Source organism: Pteropus medius, unplaced genomic scaffold (genome assembly GCF_902729225.1).
Source record: "Pteropus medius unplaced genomic scaffold, Ma_sr-lr_union100, whole genome shotgun sequence".
In the NCBI taxonomy this organism is placed as follows: Eukaryota; Metazoa; Chordata; class Mammalia; order Chiroptera; family Pteropodidae; genus Pteropus; species Pteropus medius.
In genome coordinates, this window is record NW_024346065.1 from 184,044 (window position 1) to 204,943 (window position 20,900).

The following is a 20,900-nucleotide window of genomic DNA, read 5'->3' on the forward strand; positions in this document are numbered from 1 at the left end:
TTTGTTTATAGGGATGTATCCATACATATTTACTGTATTGGAAATTAAAACTAAGATGTTTAAAAATATTTATACATTTAAAAATACCAATAGTAAGCTCATTATATATTAGCGTAAGTAACATTTTTATGAGAAAATAACTTTCAGATAACAAAATTTAATGAGAAGAAGAGGAGAGCTGGATTCCCATCCACATCTGCATTCAATCTTTTGCTCTATGCTAGTTAGATTGAAATATATGAAGAAAATCTGGCCTCATAAGGATGTATAGTTGTAAAAGGGAAGATAATTGGATATTTTTGCTACTACACCAGGACTCAATAAGTAAAGTTTTTTAAAGGTTAGTTGCAATGTGAAACTGTATCTTTGAACATTCATATTTTGTTGCATCAAAATCTATGTTACAGTTTGAATGGATATATACTCATGCATGTTTTTTTAATGTCCTCCATTTCTCATTTGGGAAATAATGTTTCACTGAATTATGCAGATCTTCCAACTGTTAACACAATATCATTATGTGGTATAAAAAATCATAATCATTATTATCACCAGTGAATTCATCAGAAACTACTCTAAGTATTGAGAAGTCATCAGGCTCACAGGAGTGGATAAAAAATTGTAATTTTCACTTGAAAACTCAAATTTTATCATTGGCAACAAATGCTGTTTATTTTCTTTGAAGTAGCAGGCTAACTTTGTCCAGTGTTGAGGAAATATTGCCAAATATTCTAAGCCGAATAATCTTGTTTGTCACTTGTTCTTTCAAGTAAAGATGGTGTTCTATTTAAAAATGCAGCTAGTTCAGCCTGCAAGGCAAAAAAGCACAAGTGCTTTTCCTGGTGACAACCAGTGTACTTTTGTATGCAGCAGAAGTGCTTTATGAGTGCTTCCCAGTTCCTTACACAGAATATCGAGAAGATATATACCCAAAGGTCAAGGTTTAATAACTTTAATGGTTTTTACTGCTTCATCAAGGGTACATCTAAGTGAAACTGGCAGCTCTTTTTACTGAGAGTGTGTGGCAGTAGAGGATACCCTCATAAAGAGAATCGTTTGGTGCCACTGTCTTGATTCGTCCCAAGTCATCAGCAGTTATACTCACCATTACTTTTGTAGCTTCAGTACAGATGTCAATACAGTGAAAAAGGCAAACAGCATCATAGTATTATTATGAAAATAGTTTGATACTCACAGATCTTCTGAAAGGGTCTTGGGGCTCTCTCAAGAATACTTGGGAAACTATTGCTCTATGCCGTTTCATCTGGCCCCAGATATTAGCTTTAGGCCAGTAACTTCTACACTTGGATTGCTTCTGACTTCTGGACTCCAGGTTTCTGGGACATCACTTGTTTCTCTTCCTTCTCTAATCTTTTTTGCTTATTGTTCTTCACTTCCCCGAAGAACAGGGATCTCCCATTCCTTCCTCTTCTCACCTAAACAATTTGAATGTCTCAGGGTTCAACCCTCAGACCACTTTTTCATCTTATTCTTTCCCTAAATGAGCTCACCCAGTCTCATAGCTCTGTGGGAGAATACATCCTAATTCAGGCCTCTATCCAGGATTTCTTCCCTGAGCTTGATTCATGCAGTAGGAAGCCTTCAATAAATTTGTAGGAGGCAAATAAATAATTGTCATATGGATAAATGCACAAAGAATGTTTGAAGGGTTGATTTGGATGACAGGAAACTGATAGTTTTCATTTGAAATTTCCTTCTGAAACACCTGCTTCCTCACTTCACATTTCTTTCTTTCTTTACGTCTCCACATACATTACTTAATACCTTGCTAAGTTTCTGTTCGACGTTCATCGAGAATTTCAGAGTGAATAGTACTTAAATATTTTTCCCTATTTCTGTTCTTTATCCAAAAGGCCTTAGCTGAGAAGAGAAACACAGACGGCCTGTCGTTCTGCCTAATGTGTTCTCTGCTATGATGAGTTTTTATTTCTTCCTTCCTTCCTTCCTTCCTTCCTTCCTTCCTTCCTTCCTTCCTTCCTTCCTTCCTTCCTTTCTTTTTTTACAAATTACTAAGAATCAAAGGTATATGTTTTGGGTGTACACTTTGGTACATCTGGGGAACCAGTTATTTATTGGCTTATTTTTGTGAATTGTTTATTGTAGAAATAGTAAATGTCATAGACGAGAAATCTGTTTCTGTAAACCTTTCCTTAGTTAGCAATATTGTTTTTTTTTTTCCTGTTTTTAAGATTGACTTCTAAACTTGTATTTTAAATTTGATTGCAGGTGTTTCTATTTACATAAACACTGTTCTACAGCTTTGTCTCATATGTCCTTGCCAATAAAAAACAGTGGTAGAATATTTTAATCTTGCTGTCTGGCCCCAGAGTCAACATCTTTCTATATGGCAAGGTTTACGCATATTATGTTGTAATTTTTTACCTTAAACAAATTAGATAGCCAGATATTTCTCCAGCAAACTAGATTTATTCAAGAACAACAAATAATTATAATTTGGAACATGCAAGTCCAGAAAAACAAAGGAAAGGAACCTCTTTTATGGACTTTAGGTGCTGTTGTAAATAAAGTGTCCATTGGAGGAAACTAAAAGTTCAAAATGTAGAGACTTTCATTGGCTGAGTTAGGGCAGTCTCCCATTGGTTGAGCTGTTACTGAACCTCCTGCTGAGGTTACTTCCTTCCATCACTTCCTGTGGGAGATGCAAAATGTGCCTCTTCCTTTTGGGGTCAGTAGTGTGCTTTGAGTGACACTTCTAAAGGTTCTGTCTTCTAGCTTCTCAACCCCATTTTAAATGAGGTTTCTGTTTATTAATTTTTACATAATCACAACTCTGCTGCCTCAGACCTAGTAACCTGGAACCACCATCTTCTCACACACTTAATCCAGAAACCTAGGTCATCTCTTTAAGATCCTTCCCTCACTCTCCACATCCCCTCAGTTGTGCTATTGAGTCTGCCTCTCATAAGTTCTTGGAATCTGTTCCCTCCTTGATCTGTACTTCTCTCACCCCTGTGGGCCACAACAGTCACTTGATTATAGGTTTTAGGCTTCTGATGTGGATGCTTCCAGACTGTCCTTTTAACTGCAACTGCAGCCCTTGTCAAAATGCACATCTGATCACAATCCATCCAACCACATCTACTCCCCATCCCTTACACAAAGATTGACAGTACTGATTAGAGTGTCTACTATAGCTCGAATGAGTTGTATTTATTTCTAGTTGTTTTGATTTTTACACTACCCCTACAAAGTGCGAGTTGCCTCCTTGTAGTCACAGTAACTGATGCTCAGAGAGCTTGGGTAGGTTATCCAAAGTTACAGTAAGGAACTGAGTCTGGGATATGAACCTAAAAGTTGAATTTTTTAAAAAAACTGGTAACTTCCTAAATAACTGAATATTTGAAGGAAATTAAGAGTTGACTTTTCATTATAAGAGATACAAATCAGGCTGTGTTTCCATTCCCTTAGTACATAAAATACATAATTAATTATAATGTAATAACTAATACGTGTTTCCTCCCAGAAACTATACAGAGTGCTTTGTATATGGAAGCTTATTTAGTCCTCACAAAAGATATGGACAAAACAATAAAATAAACTCAATCGGCCTGAATATTTACAAAAGATATTTCTCCAGCAAACTAGATATTTTATGCTGTAAAGCAGGGATCCGTAAACTGTGACCCATGTCCAAATGCTGCCCAGATTGTAAAGAATCGAAAAAGAAGCAGAGTATATGACAGTGTGTGGCCTGAAAAACCTAAAATATATACTGTCTGGCCCTTTAAAGAAACATTTTGCAGGCTCCTGGTGTAAAAGAAAAAAAATTGGCCCTAACTTTTTCTGGGGTAAGACCTTGTTTGGATGATGATAATTCGCCTCCTTCAAGGAAGAAATTAGCATTCCATTAAAATGTGTAAGCAGATTTTCTTGATAAACTGTTATAGGATTAAGATTTGTTCTGGGAAACTAGTCTTCCATCCACCCACTTGACTGTCAGTCAATAATCTGTTCTTCAACTAAACATTCTTTTTGCATCTAGTCTATCAATGATTGTATAACCATTTTCTCCTATAAAATGCCTGTCCTGAGAGTGAGTCCTTGAATTGGCTCCTAAGCGGTCTTTTCTTTTGCATTAGGATTGCAATGAAACTTTGACTTATGCTCATTCATAACTATAACAGTTAAACTTTCTTTTTAAAACTGGTAGAAGTTTTAGAGTTTTAGAAAAATTTCTTCAAAACATTCAGACAAAAAGCAGTTCCTATAAAGGAACAACAACAAAAGACTTGAGACATATAACACTAGATGCTGAAGACATTTCTGAAGGAAAATGTAACTCAGATTCAGCCAAGTGAGTTCAAGTGCAAGGACAGCGGAAAAATATGTTGACGTAAGGAAAGTCCAAACCTGTAGAGAATTTTTATAAGCATTTATTTGAACCAAACTGATGATAGTTGCCAGGAAGCAAGATCTCAGGTGCTTCGGAGAATAAGTTTTACAGTCTCTTTTATATATTAGAAGTTAAGGAGGGACCATAAGGAAGATTATATGAAGGTGGAAGAAAGCAAGGTGGGAATCGGATTACAGGACAGTTAAGATTATGTGGTATTTATTACTTCTGGCATTTCAAAGGTGTGTTAACTTAGATGCTCAAGAACAATGGACAGGGCTGGCTTAAAACCTTTCACCAAAGAAGTTATAGGCCTGGGCATGACTAGCCACCATGACATGCCCAGTTAGGAATTTATGATTACAGCACTCCTTTCTCATCCAGAAATATTTTCAGATACACAAAGACTGAGAAAAATGCCCAAATACCTTTCACTGAAAAGTGACGTATAGTTTCATTTCAGCCTCCTGAGAAATGAATGGAGATAAACTGTAGAAGAGAGAAGTTGTAATTTTAAAAGGACTGTCAGTGAGTGATAAAACCATTTAAACTCAAATCTAAACAACTAACTGTAATTATAAATATTAATTAAAATGTTAAAAATAATACTTTTGTATTTAGAACCATCTCCTTTCCTCTTTGATCTAAAAATCTCAGAGTGCATTAAATCAATGAAGGTTGCATGATAAGGGCAAAGAACATATATAGAAAATGACCAAATAAGAAACTTGAGAGGCACTAAAATTCTAGAGAAGCCCCCAAAGGAAGCAACTGATGCACTTAGGTTCAAATAATCCATAAAAAAAAATCAAATTCCCCTCTTGAAATTCCAGTGTTATTGGCAAAACTAAGAATTGTGTGTATGAAGGACAGCTAAGGCTAAGAGGAAGACAGTGTTCCATGGGCCTGAGGGGAGCTTCTGGTAACAGCATCAGCATGACAAGGACTGGAAATACTCTTACTAAGGCCAGTTTCTTTCTCTGAGGTTGTCCTGTTAAAAGGAGCCATATGTCAGTTGTCTTTAATATCATATTTCCCTCTGCAATTTTGGGAGAAGCCAAACTTATTATGGCATATCACCTTCAGTGTCTGTTTCAACTTTGAAAAGGACAAAAGTTAACCACTGGAACTTAGAAAAATATTTGTAAAATAAAATTTTACAGATAAATGGTTACTATGAAAAACTACAAAAATGTTCATGATTAAAGAAATGCAGGGAACATGATGAGCTAGCATGGTGGTTCAAAGGATTTGGCTTCTGTACCACATCTTCCTCTCTGTCTTGAGGGCACCAGGCTGCCCTTTGCCTCACATAGGTGGCTACTGTGTAAGCTGGAATTAGGTCCACCCTAGGTTTTTCTTCTCTGTGTGGCTCGGCTGGGCATAAGAGCTTTCCACTGCCCTTGGGGTGCAGGAGAGGATGGAGAATGTGTCCTCTGTGCGTTCCTGCCTCCCAGGGCTGTGGTGTTTCTCTTGCCTGATGAGAATTCCTCAGCCCTGCATGCCCTATTGATCTGATATGTCGGCTCAATGGCATGCAAAAATTCCATGTATTTCAGACAGGCGTGCAGCATCCTTGCTTAGTTTCCAACGGAGATGCAGATGTCCCTTGCTTTTTTTTTTTTTTCCCTTGGGAGGGGGGCTTTTTCAGTGGGAATCAGGTGGACCTTGTTTGGGGAGGGATCTCTAATACCACCTGTGTTCACTTCACCATTCCCGCCCTGACGTTCTCCTCATTCTCCTGTTAAAGCTCTCTGCAATAAGAGTCTCATGGTTAAACATCCCTTTTATCAAAACTAAAAATTTAGAAGCTTTTTCTGTACACTTTGCCTTTCCCTAATCATCTGATTTGCATGTATTTATTATTCTAGGTTGGCAACAGAGATGATTCCAATCTTTATATAAATGTGAAGCTGAAGGCTGCTGAAGAGGTAAAGCCTAGAACAGCGGTGTTGTCACTCCCCCTCCCCACTCCAGGTCCTGTTGGTTACTTACCCCTTGCCTTCTGTGTCCCTCCCCATAAAAACTTTCTCCCTCAACAGACTTTTAGTTGATCTATTTTGCAAGGCAGAAGTGGGTTACTTAGAGTTGCAGCCTTTGGTTTACCGTTAAATGTTTTCTAATCAATGATCTGCTTACTTCCCAAAGAGCGGGAATAGTGGCCATGAGATTGCTTAAGTTCAGTGGTGACATTTACCAAGTAACTGATGAGTAGATCAAAATGAGAGACTCATTTTTTCAGAACATATGAGGGTGAAATGATTACCAACACCATATGGTTTGTTTTAGTCATATCTGTGAAAAAAAAAAATGGGCCAATGTCTTAAGTTCTCTTGCCATCTACTTGTTTCTAATGTTTATTTTTGCAGATTGGGATCAAAGCCACTCACATTAAATTACCAAGAACGGCCACAGAATCTGAGGTGAGCCCTTTGGAACTAGGTGTTGAGAGCGGCTGAAGGCTTTCCTCTCTGGTTTTTGGTTTAATAGAACTTTAGGGATTGATGTATTCAGCATACAAAAGACCTCCAGGTAATTCTTTTTTCACAGACTCCGCCTCCAGAAAATCTTTGAAAATACCTACAGAGTAAATGGTACAGTCCCAAGGCATGAATGTTTGATACTCAAAGTGTAATTGCAGCATCATTTGCTTTCAAATCACCTGCAGTGTTCAGTAAAAACTGATCCTTGGCCTGTACTTATGCGCATCTTAGAAACCAAACATGTATTCCATTTATGTGCTGCTCAAGAATAAGCAGAATAAACCACCAGTGGTTAAAGTCAGGCCGTGGTTGCCAGTAGGTAGGGGTACTGACCGTGAAAAGACAGGAGGGAAAAGAACTTCTGAGGTCATGGAAATGTTCTGTGTCTGCAGTGTCCAGTAAAGTAGCCACGAGCTCCATGTGGCCATTTAATTAAAATGAAATAAAATTTATAGTTCAGTTCCTCAGTTGTACTAGCCACATTTCAAGTGTTCTGTAGCCCCTATTTTATTGTAAGTTGTAAACAGTAGACTATTACTGTTGAAGTTCTTAACTCTTTTGTTGGCTAGATTTCTTACCAGACCGTTGGTGATTACATTCTGTGTTAAATTTGGAGTTGCTCTCAGGATTCAGGGCAGGTACATTCTGAGAGGACTACAGTTAAACTCGGGGGAAAATGGAACAACCTGTCTTTTGACTTGGAAAGTCTTTCTCCACCCTTTTAATTTCTCTGTGGCATACCAATTGTATGTGGTCTTACTTTTAGGTGTTAAAGTACGTAACGTCTTTGAACGAAGACCTCACCATACATGGCTTCATAGTGCAGCTACCTTTAGATTCAGAGAATCCCATTAACACTGAAGCAGTGGTCAATGCTATTGCACCTGAAAAGGATGTGGATGGGTGAGTATGGCTGGTCTTTCTCTATCTCATTGCATGATTCCAGTTACATTTCTATTTTGGGAACATACCGCATTTGCTTCTAAAGAGTGAAAACACCTAATTTACCTTCATTTCCCCCTTCATTGCTTTCACTATTTTAGATTGACAAACATCAGTGCTGGAAAACTTGCTAGAGGTGACCTAAATGACTGTTTCATCCCTTGTACACCTAAAGGATGCTTGGAACTCATCAAAGAGACAGGTAAAAACAAAGCACCATTTCTTAGAGCCTGGTCTTGACATGCGAAGGTACAAAGGAGGTACATTGTAGGCCCTATATAAATGGACTTGATTGGCACAAGGACCTATCTGCTGGAGGCTTTACCTAAATTCTTAGTTTTCTCAACAACCCTATGAAGTAGGTACTCTAATTGTTCAAAATCTGAGAAAACCAGCTCAGAAAGATTGAGTAATTTGTCCAAGAGGCAGCAGAGCCAAGATTTGAGTTCAAAGCAAATAACCTATGTGGTAGTTAGGATTCAGATAGTATATAATGGCCACCAAGTTCTCACAGTAGTTCTAGGACTAGACAGATGGCTGGAAACAATCTCTTAACAGTTGGCTGTATTACCTCATTACCTAGTCAGCATCTTGGTATTTTAATTTCATCACAGATACTTTCAGCAGAGGTTATTTTTTACAAGGAAGTGTGTCCTATTTAAAGGAAGTGGATCAGAAGTTTCAAGTGGAAAATGTTGGCCAATGTAAAAAAAAAATTATCTGTGGTTGGCAAGAAAAGGTCAAGCTATAAGTCTTAGGACAGCTCTTACTGTTCAGTCCCACAACTGAACTTATGTTCTGCAGCATATTTAGTAAACAGTGTGTTGCAACTTGATAAAAACAAATCCTGTGAGCAACAGCAGCTGCAGGTTTCCCATGTTCTCTTATTGATAGTGAAGCTGCCATTTGCCTTAATGCATTTTCAGGTCCTTTGCTGACTCCTAAAAAGAATAGCAAGGTACCTGTTAAACACTTTAGACTTTGAGGGCTTTACTCTTACATGTTTATGATTGTAGCATTATACAGAAGCTTATCCTTTTGGGATAAAATTAATGTTATTCAAGAAGCACAATTTGAACGCAGACTGCCTTGAGGAAGAGTCCACTTCAGCCACGGCTAGGGAGAGGGGCTCAGGCGGTGTCTTCAAGACTTTATTTCTGCTTTCTTCTAGCTCATTCTCATGCTCCACTTGGTGGCCCCAAGCAGCTCCAGCCTCGTTCCATCCTTGTGCCTAACAGTTGTGGGATTGGATCTCCTTGACCAGGGGATGAAATTATGGTCATTTGTTCACTACAGGGTACCAAACCATCTTTATTAAGTGGAGTATGTCAGTCATGAAAAGGGCATTGGTATAGTGCTAGAAGAATGGATGCTGAATAGCCAAAAGAAAGCTTTCTATTATGGTTAAAATTCCCCTTTATCACTGCCCAGCATAAAACCCTATGGCTCAGGCCCTAAGCCAGAAGAGAAGTTACCAGACTTCTTACCAAAACTTACCAAAGTTGGAAAGAATAACTAATAGTAATCTAATTCCTCTCACTTCCCTCCACCCCATTACGTACCCCCTACTTGTCATTCCCATGTAATTTAATCTGATGTCTTCTTCCATATAGCTGTAAATTGGGGTGTCTTTTTTGGTTGAGTGTAGGTTTTCTTCCCACTCTCCTGTGACTCAATGGATCTTGGCTTAAGCTGTTCTCAAAAACCTACAGCAAGAAGGACACATGTACAAGTACCAATTTGTAGCTGAAACCCTGGAGTTGAAAATATTATTTCCAAAGAAGGAGTGTTTTTAGGAAGATTTCTTTTTGATGCTAAGAACCTGTTTTTGTGCACTTGTTCTGAATTTTCCCATTTAGGTAGCATGCGGAGGAGTGCAGCTTCTTTCTCCCAATTCTCTGATGTACGCTGGCTTTTCTTTCAGGGGTACAGATTGCCGGAAGGCACGCTGTGGTTGTCGGACGCAGTAAAATAGTCGGTGCCCCCATGCATGACTTGCTTCTGTGGAACCATGCCACAGTGACCACCTGCCACTCTAAGACGGCCAATCTAGACAAGGAGGTAGGGAGACCAGAGCGGAGTGGAATGTGTTCTCCGTGTGTCTGTATGCATATGTGTGTATGCATGCATGCACGTGTGCGGTGGGGCATTCTCACATAATGGGAATAGCTAACATTTAAGTGCCAGAAACTGCCAGTGCTTTTATCTCATAACCCTTATAACAATTCTATGATTCTTGTCTCATTTCACAACATGACAAAACAAATTCAATTAAAAACTTGTCCAAGTTTGTGCAGATTTTGTTCCGACTATATTCTTTCTATAACAGTTTACCTCGTGGTAGATAGAGATTAGCAGTATAGGAACTGGGATTGACCCCTGGCAGTCAGATCTCAAATGAGTAACAGTTGGAGGCTAGGACAGTGGTCCTGTGACATCTCTTGTATCTTGTTCTTGACGTCCGCTTCTTGGATTCCTGAGCCCAAGAATTCTCACATATACACATTCCTTTGACACTGCAGTCTCTTAAGTGTGAGGAGAAAGCAGGAGACAGGCCCAACACCTTCTCTTTTAATCATCCCCAAGCAGAGCTCTGTGGAAGGTGGTAGTTCCCACATTCCATGGGAGAGGGGGCAGTCTCTGGACGTTTTGTAATTCAGGGACATCATCCTAGGCCTATTGCTCCAGGCCTGTGCTCCTCCCTATTCTACAAGGTTTCATTAGGTTCCCCATTCAGTAAAATGCCTTGTGAAAGGGGAGCTTTTTGGCATATGTAAGACTGAGCACAGCATATAAAGATCTATCAGAGATGGTGTGTGGCCTGCAGAACATACCTGATGACAGTGAAGAATTTTATACAAAGCTTAGGGATTTCCTTTCCACTTCTAGATTTTTTATGTTTCACTGTTTAATGACTGAAGTCGGAACATTCTTTCCCTAGGTAAATAAAGGTGACATCCTGGTGGTTGCAACTGGTCAGCCTGAAATGGTAAAAGGGGAGTGGATCAAACCTGGGGCAATAGTCATCGATTGTGGAATCAATTACGTCTCAGGTGAGTGTTGCTGGAGGTGGAAGGAAGGTGGTTTCTGGTGGAGGGTTAGGCAGAAGAAGCTATCTAAATCATCAGATGAAGCCTAAGTGAGAACCACTTGTCCCGTTTTAGGCATGGAGTGCTGAGGTTCAATGTTAGTGACCTGCCCGTGGGTGCATGCATTTAGTAGATGGCATAGTTGCCACTGGCAGGAAGATCGGCTTTATGGTCGAATTTGTGGTTTTAGCTACTGTCCTTTTCAGCTCCCAAGGAGAGAGGGCAAGAGGGAGATCTCACTCTATCTTTGTGTAGAGATCACCCTTTATTTTAATAAATGATGGATGGATTTAAAATATAGTGTCATCTTTGCAAAGTTCTGTGAGACTCCAGGAGAGGGACTCATTCTGCCAAAATTCCTCTAGAGCAGCAGACCCCAGCCTTTTTGGCACCAGAGGCCGGTGCTCCAATGAGAATCTAAGGCCTGATGATCCAAGGTGGAGCTGAGATGGTGATGCTAGTGCTGGGGAGCTGCTGCAAATACAGATGAAGCTTCATTCTTTCTCCCACTGCTCACCTCCTGCTGTGTGGCCCGGTTCCTACCAGGCCACCAACTGGTACTGGTCCGCAGCCCGGAGATTAGGACCCCTACTCTAGAAGGCTTTATAAAGAAGGTGTTTGACCTGGGCTTTTACTAGGCAGAGAGGACAAAGCCAGCCTTACAGCCATGTCCACAACTGTACTTGGCATCCTCCTCCCTAAGTGACACCTCACTCCCTGTTTTCATTTATGGTATTACCATTCTTCCTTCCCATAGGTCTGGCACCTTTTAGTTTCCCTCCCAATCAATCCCTATATTGGATTCACTTTTAAATATTAGGATTTTTTCCTCTCTTCTCTGTCCTCAGTCTCAGCTGTATGGACTGCTGTGAATTTCTTACTGGTCTGACTCCCGCTCAGATCCATCTCTATGGTCTTGCCATATTCACCTTGACGTGGGCCCATGAGCCTCTTCGCATGTTATTTGTCAGATTCCTTAAGCCTGTACTAGTTCCAGCCACCTCTGCAGCCTTTTTTTCTCACATGTATTTTGTAAGACAGACCATGCGCCCTCCCACACATCCTTGTTTCTCCTTTGCAGTGTCTATGCCTGCATCTTTAGTGGAGGAGGCTGTTCTTTCTTCATGAAGTTTTCAAACATAAAGTTTGAAAGGACAACACAGTGAATGCTTGTATATGTATTTCATAGATTTAAGAAAGAACAGCCTTTAATTAAGTGACTGTTTCTGTGCATCAAGCACCACCCCAGGCCTGGGGCTACACAAGTGCATCAGCTCAACTGTGATCATCACTTTCAACCGCTTCCTCCCCACCTCCTCTCTGTCTGAAATGCTCTTCTTCCTTCCAAACTTTGTATGATTTCCCCTCAACAAAGGATGATCTCTCCTTTTGAAAACGCTTCTCTCCCTCCCTCTCTTCCCACAGAACTTGGAGCTTCTTTTATCATCTGTATCTCCTAATTGGTGTCCTGTTCTTTTTTCCATTAGACAGTCAACTTTTCAAGGCTTGGTCTCTGCGGCGCCACATCCAGCATTATGCCTTATCACTGCTGGCGCTCGTATCTATCGAATATTCAAAGGAAATTATAGCAAGAATAATTTTTTTTCTCCCTTCCCATCTCAAATTCGAAATATAGACAGTAAGCTGCCAGGAACATTAGTCACTGTCAAGCCTTCACTGTTTTTAACCTCCTTCCCACTCTCCCTACCATGCTTTTAAGACACTAACTCATAATTGAGCACTCATTTTCTTGTAGTGTAATTATCTAATGGGTGATAAAGAAAGTGCTCTCCTACAACTCCTCACTTTGAATACTTGCAGTATGGCATTCAAGCTCATTCTGTTTAAAACATCGCATCTTCAGTATCATATTTCTGCTTTTGGCATTCTTTCTGACTACATTTGAGGAAGATGAAGAAACACCTGGGTGGGCATCTTAAATGTCTTGCAGACAGGTATGAAATGTAGACTTAAACATGAAACTTACTGTCCTGTTCACATTTATTCCTCATATAGATGGTTGAATATGAATAAGATCAAAGTATTATTTTCCTTCCCAGTCAACTGTAATTTTATTGATCCTGGGCATATAGGTGTTTAAGCATCGGTAAGCCTGGATTTTATTATTCCCTGAGGACAGCAGAATCACTGAGTTACAGACCTTGGGTGGTGGGCTGGGGGACCTAAAGACTATTCTCTGCAAATGTTCGTTTTCGAAACACTATGTTTCATAGCTGGGCTGCTTCTTGGTTCATATTTTGATTATATAAATCATTTTCATGATCTACTCAGGGATAACATCATAAGTCACTTGTCGAATTAAGAATGAATTAAGGTGTGTACTTTTTTTTTTCCCCAAAAAGGAATATTTTTAAGTCTCAAGTGTAGAGCAGAATGTATTGGCCAGAGGAATACATAAAAGTTCTTCCTACGTGGCTTACTAAAGATAATTTGAGAAGGGCTAGATTAATATTGTTTTATTTGGAAGGGTTATAAAAAGAAGGAACAGATTCCCCACCCTATCCCAATCTAATCTCAAATTATTCAGCTGGAACTTTGTATATATAATCCCCAATAAAAGAGAAATTCTAGGCCTGGAATATTTTACCAAGATGTTTGTTGGTTACCGAAGCTGTACACTTAAGTAGATTGAGAAGTGTTCACTTTTTCCAGACTGCGTCATACTTTTCCTTGAAATACTGGATATACATCAGAGGGCGCTCAAGCCAACACTGTTTGCTTAAGTGGCAAACCTTAGCTAATCCAATGCAGTATTTAATTGATATGTCTCCTATTTATGGAGAAACATGGAGAAAGTGACTAACAATGAATAGAAAGAGATGCATGGATGTTTTAAGCTAACTTCAGTGTTAGACTATTGAAATCTGTACAAAGGACAAACCCTTAACAGTATTTTCTTGGCATTTTGAAATGACTTTAGTGGTTATGAGAGGAAATATTCTGCCAGAGCTTGCTGCTTTATTACCTTCTAGAAATCTGAAACTATCTAAGGAGTTTTTATTCACTAGCTCTGTATAGTACATAGGAAATATCTTATGTATGTAGGTTGGGAAGAGAAACTCTTATGTTTATGTACATTTTCTGACTTGATTCTCAGCAAGCTTGTAAAATAAGTAGTATTATTCCTTCTTTGCATCTTTGGACTCCTGGTCACTCAGGAACCCACAGGGGTTGAGGACTACCAGTTAGTGGAAGAGCTGATTCTAGAGCCCAGGTCTCTTGATTCTGACTTTTTGGCTATACAGTAAGTCCTCATTTAAAGTCATCAATAGGTTCTTGGAAAATGCTATTTTAAATGAAACAACTTATAATGAAGCCAATTTGACCATAGGCTGATTGATATAAACAAGAGTTAAGTTCCTATAGCATATTTCTGGTCACAAAAAAAATCACCAAACTTCTAAATAAAGACTAAAACACTTCTAATATTAAACACTGAAATAAATGTGAGCTATATATACATTTAAGAAAGATGAAGAAAAACAAGTAAGGTCATTATTTTCCAATTCACTTCTTTCAGTTCAGGGTCTTGAGTGGCCAGAGCCTATAAGGCAGTTCAGGGCTCCAGGTGGGAGCCAGCTCTGGACAGGATGCCCTTCCATTGCAGGACACACACTCACTCACTCACTCACTCACTCACTCACTCACTCACTGAGACTGGAACAATTTAGACATACCAGTTAATCTAATGTGCACATCTTTGAGATGTTGGAAGAAATCAGAGTACCCGGAGAAAACCTATGCATAGGGAGAATGTGCAAACTCCACACAGACAATGGACCTGTCTGGGAATCAATTTTTTTTTTCCTCGTTACTGTTAAAATGACGTTGAATGAAACAACGTTATTTGAGGACCTGCTGTACACTGAAGCATCCTCTCTCGGTTGTGGAAATCCAATCAAAGAGAAATGAAGTGGCTAAGATCCTACCAGATCCTGCTCCGAAGCCTTCGCGCTGCAAGGTCTGGCCCTGTCCCCCAGCCCGTCCCCGAAAGTGCACTGAAGCCAAGTGTAGGATGTCCTTTGTGTGAGTGAGCAGTGATGCATTATTGGGTTTTGTTCTCTTGAATAGCTATTCTTTGCTGGTTGGATTTGTAGTTATTCTTGTATCCTTTTAAGGGCAATATAATTATTACATTCTTTGCCTTTCGCATGCATTAAAGTAGCTGCTCATCTTTGGAATTGGATGTTGAATTGTTCCTCTATCTCACGCATGGAGCTTACAAAATGCTGACAGTTGCTGTAGAAACGGTATCCGGCAGCTGTGACATAGTTGGAGCTTGTGCACCCAAAAAATTCCTTTGTAGGCCTTAACGAATTAACATTTTAAAAGGTGCTCATTGTATACTGGGTAGTTTATAAGAATAAAAAACAGCTGGTATTTTATTTGCTACCTGACAGACTATAAAAGGATTCTTCTGGTTCTGAAAAAAACACTAAAGCACCTGGTGAATTTTTGCAAGTAAAATAAGTTTCTCCCTAGGAAATAGCAAACACCTATCATCCTATAGCTTTTAAGTATAGTTGATACTTAGCCAGTTGGGACTACACACCCTAAGCTCTGCTTAGTTTTTGGAATAAGCAGTCATGTTTGATAATTTAGAAACAGACAGCAGGATTACAATTCTGAGACTTTGCTTTGATTTTTTTCCCCCTCGACAGACGATACAAAACCAAATGGGAGAAAAGTTGTGGGCGATGTGGCATACAGTGAGGCCAAAGAGAGGGCAGGCTTCATCACTCCTGTTCCTGGTGGCGTTGGGCCCATGACAGTGGCAATGCTAATGCAGGTGTGTAATAGTTCTAAGAAACTGATAGAATTCAAGTAGAAATGCCATAAAACCTGTACAGAAGCTTTTAATATGAATCTGTTGGGAAAAAAAAAAAAGCATGGAAAACAAATAAAATCGGTCATATTAGTAGAGGAAAGTAGGGGAGGCACAATTCTGATTTACTTTGGAATATGAAAACTTGAGGAAAAGAGAAGTGCAAACACACTGACTTTGCTAGGTATGTTTTGGCTTTTAACACACACCAGCTAATATAGGGAGATGCAAGCAGCCCAGGGCATTTTGAGTGCCTGTATACCCTTGCCTAGAATTAAAGCATGTTTATAAGTAGATCATAAAGCTGTTCATTTTGTGATTGAACTTGCGTGACCCAGGATTAAGAATTGAGGTAGAGTTTATATTATTAACCTCTTTAAGTTCCATTTATGTCATTTTGTTTAGAGCACAGTAGAGAGTGCAAATCGTTTCCTGGAGAAATTTAAGCCAGGAAAGTGGCTGATTCAGTATAACCACCTTAACCTCAAGACACCTGTTCCAAGGTAAAAATAAAACTGTACTGGTTTAAAACTTTGTGGGTCATTGGTTTGTAGCCAAGGCTATATGTATGCCCATCTGAAAGCACCATCTGTGGTTGGGGTGGGCCATTCCCGTGATGGGATTAATTCAGTGAATCAACACTGACATCTTTTCTGTATTTCTTTTAAGTGACATTGATATATCACGATCCTGCAAGCCAAAGCCCATTCGTAACCTGGCTCGAGAAATTGGTCTGTTCTCTGAAGAGGTAGAATCTTATGGTGAAACAAAGGCCAAAGTCCTGCTGTCTGTGCTGGAACGCCTGAAGCAGCAGCCCGATGGGAAATACGTAGTGGTGACTGGGTATGGTTTTTATTCATTTGCCCATTAAATCTGCCTGTTAACCCTGATTGTTTTTACCAGCAGTTGTTGCATATATATGAGGAGGTTCCTTTAATTTGATCCTTACCTGTTCTCACAGGTATTTTTAACTAATTTGATCCGTGGTGCCACCCCGTGAGTTAAGAGTGGATTATAACCTTTCAAAGATGAAAAAATTTGTTGTTATTCATCTAGTAAGTGGAAAAGTTGGGTCTTAAAACCTAGTCTTCAAATGGAATTGCTTTTTTTAACCCCAAACTTATTAATTCAGTACATCTATTGAACATTCATTTTTATTGTGTGGAAAAGTTACATATAAAAGCTAGATTTTCAGACTAAATTGAGAAATTTAAATCATAACAGTATCTTTCTACAAGATAAAGTATATTTGCTCCTTATAGTTTGAAGAACTAAAACACATCAATGTTTTTTTAATTTAAAACTTGGGAGAAGTTACAATTAAGACTCTTGAAAAAGATCCTTTTCAGGTCTTCTGATTAAGAAGTCATTATTCTGAATAAGAGTCATTCTTTAGGATCTGTTAGGTCTGAAGTAGCAATTCAAATCAATTTAATTCCCATAAATTTAATCTTCTTCTTTTGCTTTCATCTTGAAGAATAACTCCAACACCCCTGGGAGAAGGGAAAAGCACGACCACAATTGGGCTGGTGCAAGCCCTTGGCGCCCACCTCCATCAGAATGTCTTTGCATGTGTACGACAGCCTTCTCAGGGCCCCACCTTTGGAATAAAAGGTATCGGTAGGACTAGATCTTGGGTGGCCAGAGGGTACCTGCCTCTCCTTCAGTCCTCCCTGGCCCACTTGACCCATGAATGTTTATGGGGTCTTCAGCTTATTTAGACACTAGGAATGTCTTTCTCACAACCCCCTATCATGATGCTTTCAGTGGAGGCTTTCATTAGATCACCCCAGCTCCTGCTGTCCCTGTTTGACATTGCACAGGGATTCCTGGAATGGATAATATGTGGGCAGAGATGCTTTTATAGGACTAATAGTCAACAGTACTAATAAAGGTAATCATAACTGCCAATCACCATGTTGACTTTGTAGAGATACAGACAAATCCTACAGATGTTTCACCCCATGGGAATAAGAAGCCATACCCTTATAGAGTATATGTTTTATACCAGGTTTTGTGTAAAGCAGTTTATGCATATTATTTTTATTTCCTAATATAATATGGTATTATCTACATTTTACAATAGCAGCAACTGGGACCTTAGAGGCAACTGAGTCAAAGGCACTATTATTACCACAATGGGTCCCCTTGTCTATTTCAGTCTCTAAGACAACACTGTTTCTTCTGATTGTATGAATACATGGTTAGTAATCATACTTCATATTCTGATTGTATGAATACATGGTTAGTAATCATACTTCATATTCAGTTTTTGATAGCTACAGTATTGCAAACATGATGTTCTTTTAATTAAAATTATTTTTTACTAATTATAGTAGGTTCTTAGAGTTAGCTGTCTCATTTGCTTAGTGATAGGGTATCACATATTCTGCTTGTTCTAGTGATTACTACAAATGTTAACTTGGGGTACACCTTTGTGCTTCTTCTATCGTTGTGATATATTTCATAAGTGTGCTGACTTAGTTCTTCTGCTTTTGAGCTTAACAGTCCCTTTTCAGCGTCAGAATGAGCCTTTTCCCTTATTCTGCTTATTGAACCCAATATCTTCCTTTTCCTCATATCACAGTTTGCCCCATTTTCATTGCATGGTCTCTGCCTCAAAAAAACAAAACCTAAAATCTATAGCTCAAATGGATATTTATCTCGCTGATAACCTGAAGGCCTGGATATTTTTGACTGGCCTCTTGTTAATAATCCAAATGGGTCAGCAAAAATCTAACTGTTAAGCTGCTTGTTTTCTAACATATGTCTCCTATTTAAGAAGACTTGCAGTCTGTGCTTGTTTGGTGTGTTTTAAATATTCCTTTTCTAAAATACTTAGTAGCGTTTATGAGAGTATTGAAATTGAACTAGTTTGCCTTTATGTAACTGTACGCTGGGTCTTTTTAACAGATGTTAGGAATCATGGGGAACCTGTTTCTAAAGATAATGAGTAGGTATGTATGTGTTCATGGTTTTGTCAGTTACACTCAGACTTCAGTTGAGAGGCTGTCCAACATGAGCAAGATTAAATGCTTTAGCTTGGCAAGAGAAAATTAGGAAACACTTGATCAAATCTGTCCAAATGGTTGTAAACAGTAAATAAATAAAGATGCATAGCAGTTACAGAATCCATTTTGCTTTTATTTGACTTCCACATCTCTTTGTGGAGAAGTATGCTTAACACGAGTCTCACCTTGACTTGTCCTCTAGGTGGTGCTGCAGGTGGTGGCTACTCTCAGGTCATTCCTATGGAAGAGGTAAATAGCCCTGGAATTATTTGAATCAGACCCTTTAATATAGCTTTTCCTTCCAGAGATTAAGTTTTATCATAGAGGTCTTAGTGGACAAATGACCTCTTTCTCAGCAGCAGTGACGGACGCTTAAGGGAAAAACCTCTTAATTTGCAAACTTGTGAGACAGCTTAGTTTTTTGACATGACAAAGACTTGAAGTCTGGCTTTCAGTGGGAATAATAATTTTAAGCAGGTGATCAAATAAAGCATGAGATTGAGAAGAACCAACATGGAGTAACTTCAGAGTAATAACTCCAGAAATAGGAAACATGTACAGGCATAGAGTTGGCTTGCTCCATGGTACTTCTTCACTGTTCGAAGGACGTGAGTGTCCTCAATAATCCACTGTTGCTGTTGCTCATGGTGGTGTGGTGTCTGTGGTTACTGGACATGTCACTTAGGGAGAACCACAATTTCCTCTGAGGACAGATAGGCATTCATTTACGTTTTCCAGATCTGCCTGTCTGGGTGTTTGTCCACCGGCTGTGCTGCCCGCATTTTTACATTGACTTTAACATAGGAATTGATATGGTTGCAATAGAACGAGTGTTGGAAAGACGCAGAGAAGTTGGAAGACTGATGTGGCTTCTACTCTTTTGTAGTTTAATCTCCACCTCACTGGTGACATCCACGCCATCACTGCAGCTAATAACCTCGTTGCCGCGGCCATTGATGCCCGGATGTTCCATGAACTGACCCAGACTGACAAGGTATGGTGTTGAGGCCCCATGGGCACTTTCGAAAAAGTTGAAGCACCCAAATTAATGTTGATCCCTCAAGCACCGATGATGTACATAGCAAGGCAGTGGGGTTCCTCTTGTTTATAAGACCTTTTCCTTTTTTCTTTAAGGCTCTCTTTAATCGTTTGGTACCATCAATAAATGGAGTGAGAAAGTTCTCTGACATCCAAATACGAAGGTTACGGGTAAGCTTTTCCCTTCTTCAGTTTTGTTTTTGTATGAAATTGGGTGATAAATAAGAAGGTAAAAATCTCCTTAGAGTAGCCTATTTCAGATCAAGTTACATCCATAACCATAGTCTTAAGGTTATGATATACATAACAAAGATTGGCGGTAGAGATTATTTCTCATTTATCTATAAATCACAAGTGGTTGGTCCCGGAATAAATAGAGCACCACAGTCTGCCCTCAGCTAAGACATTTCCTTTATAGCATGAACAGGAGTTAGGATGCCAGCATGGCAGCTTTTGGACTTTGAATCCCTGCTCTTCCCAGCACAGAGTGGTTACTTCTATATTTAATTTGAATTTTTATAAAAAAAAAACTTGTAGTCAGTAAACATACACTATACCATATGATTCAGAAATCTCACTGCTAGGTATTTATCCAAGAGAAATGCAAACTTGTATTCATACAAAAACATGAATGTTTTTAGCAGCTCTATCAATAATCTCCAAAATTGGGAACAACCCAAATGTCCTTCAGTGGATAAATGGATAAGCAAACTGGAACATCCATACAATAAAAAGGAATGAACTGTAACATTCCTTGTATATGTAGTATTGACAATAGTTCTATTTACTTTTCATTTTTACAACTTTATATTTTGATGCTGCAGGAATAATACATGAAGCTCCACCTTACCCAGATGCATGGTTTACATTTTGCTCTATTTGCTTTACAACTCTGTTCGTATTTAGAATTGTACTTTAATTCTTCCTGGACTTTAGAAAAAGTGACTTTTACACAGTGTGGTATTCCTTAGCTTATTTTGTTTTCACCCTCCCCCCCAAAAAATCCTATGCATCAGATAGGTCAACTATTATCCGACTTATAAAAGAGTTGGGTTCTTCAAGGCAGCAAATTACCATGGAAAGAGCCAGCAACTTCTAATCTTGCCTTTGCTAATG

At 39.1% G+C, this 20,900-nt stretch overlaps 1 protein-coding gene across 1 annotated transcript in view; it reads left to right on the top strand.

The window, feature by feature from the left end:
- The window catches only part of MTHFD1 (methylenetetrahydrofolate dehydrogenase, cyclohydrolase and formyltetrahydrofolate synthetase 1), a 51,266-nt gene that overhangs the window by 11,165 nt on the left and 19,201 nt on the right, over positions 1–20,900 (top strand). Inside the window, exons 3-15 of the mRNA XM_039875213.1 lie at positions 6,247–6,306; positions 6,745–6,798; positions 7,625–7,761; positions 7,902–8,002; positions 9,725–9,861; positions 10,742–10,853; positions 15,572–15,699; positions 16,141–16,238; positions 16,405–16,578; positions 17,213–17,349; positions 18,949–18,995; positions 19,633–19,740; positions 19,881–19,955. Coding sequence (XP_039731147.1) covers positions 6,247–6,306; positions 6,745–6,798; positions 7,625–7,761; positions 7,902–8,002; positions 9,725–9,861; positions 10,742–10,853; positions 15,572–15,699; positions 16,141–16,238; positions 16,405–16,578; positions 17,213–17,349; positions 18,949–18,995; positions 19,633–19,740; positions 19,881–19,955 — 1,368 coding nt within the window. The remainder of the gene's footprint in view (positions 1–6,246; positions 6,307–6,744; positions 6,799–7,624; positions 7,762–7,901; positions 8,003–9,724; positions 9,862–10,741; positions 10,854–15,571; positions 15,700–16,140; positions 16,239–16,404; positions 16,579–17,212; positions 17,350–18,948; positions 18,996–19,632; positions 19,741–19,880; positions 19,956–20,900) is intronic.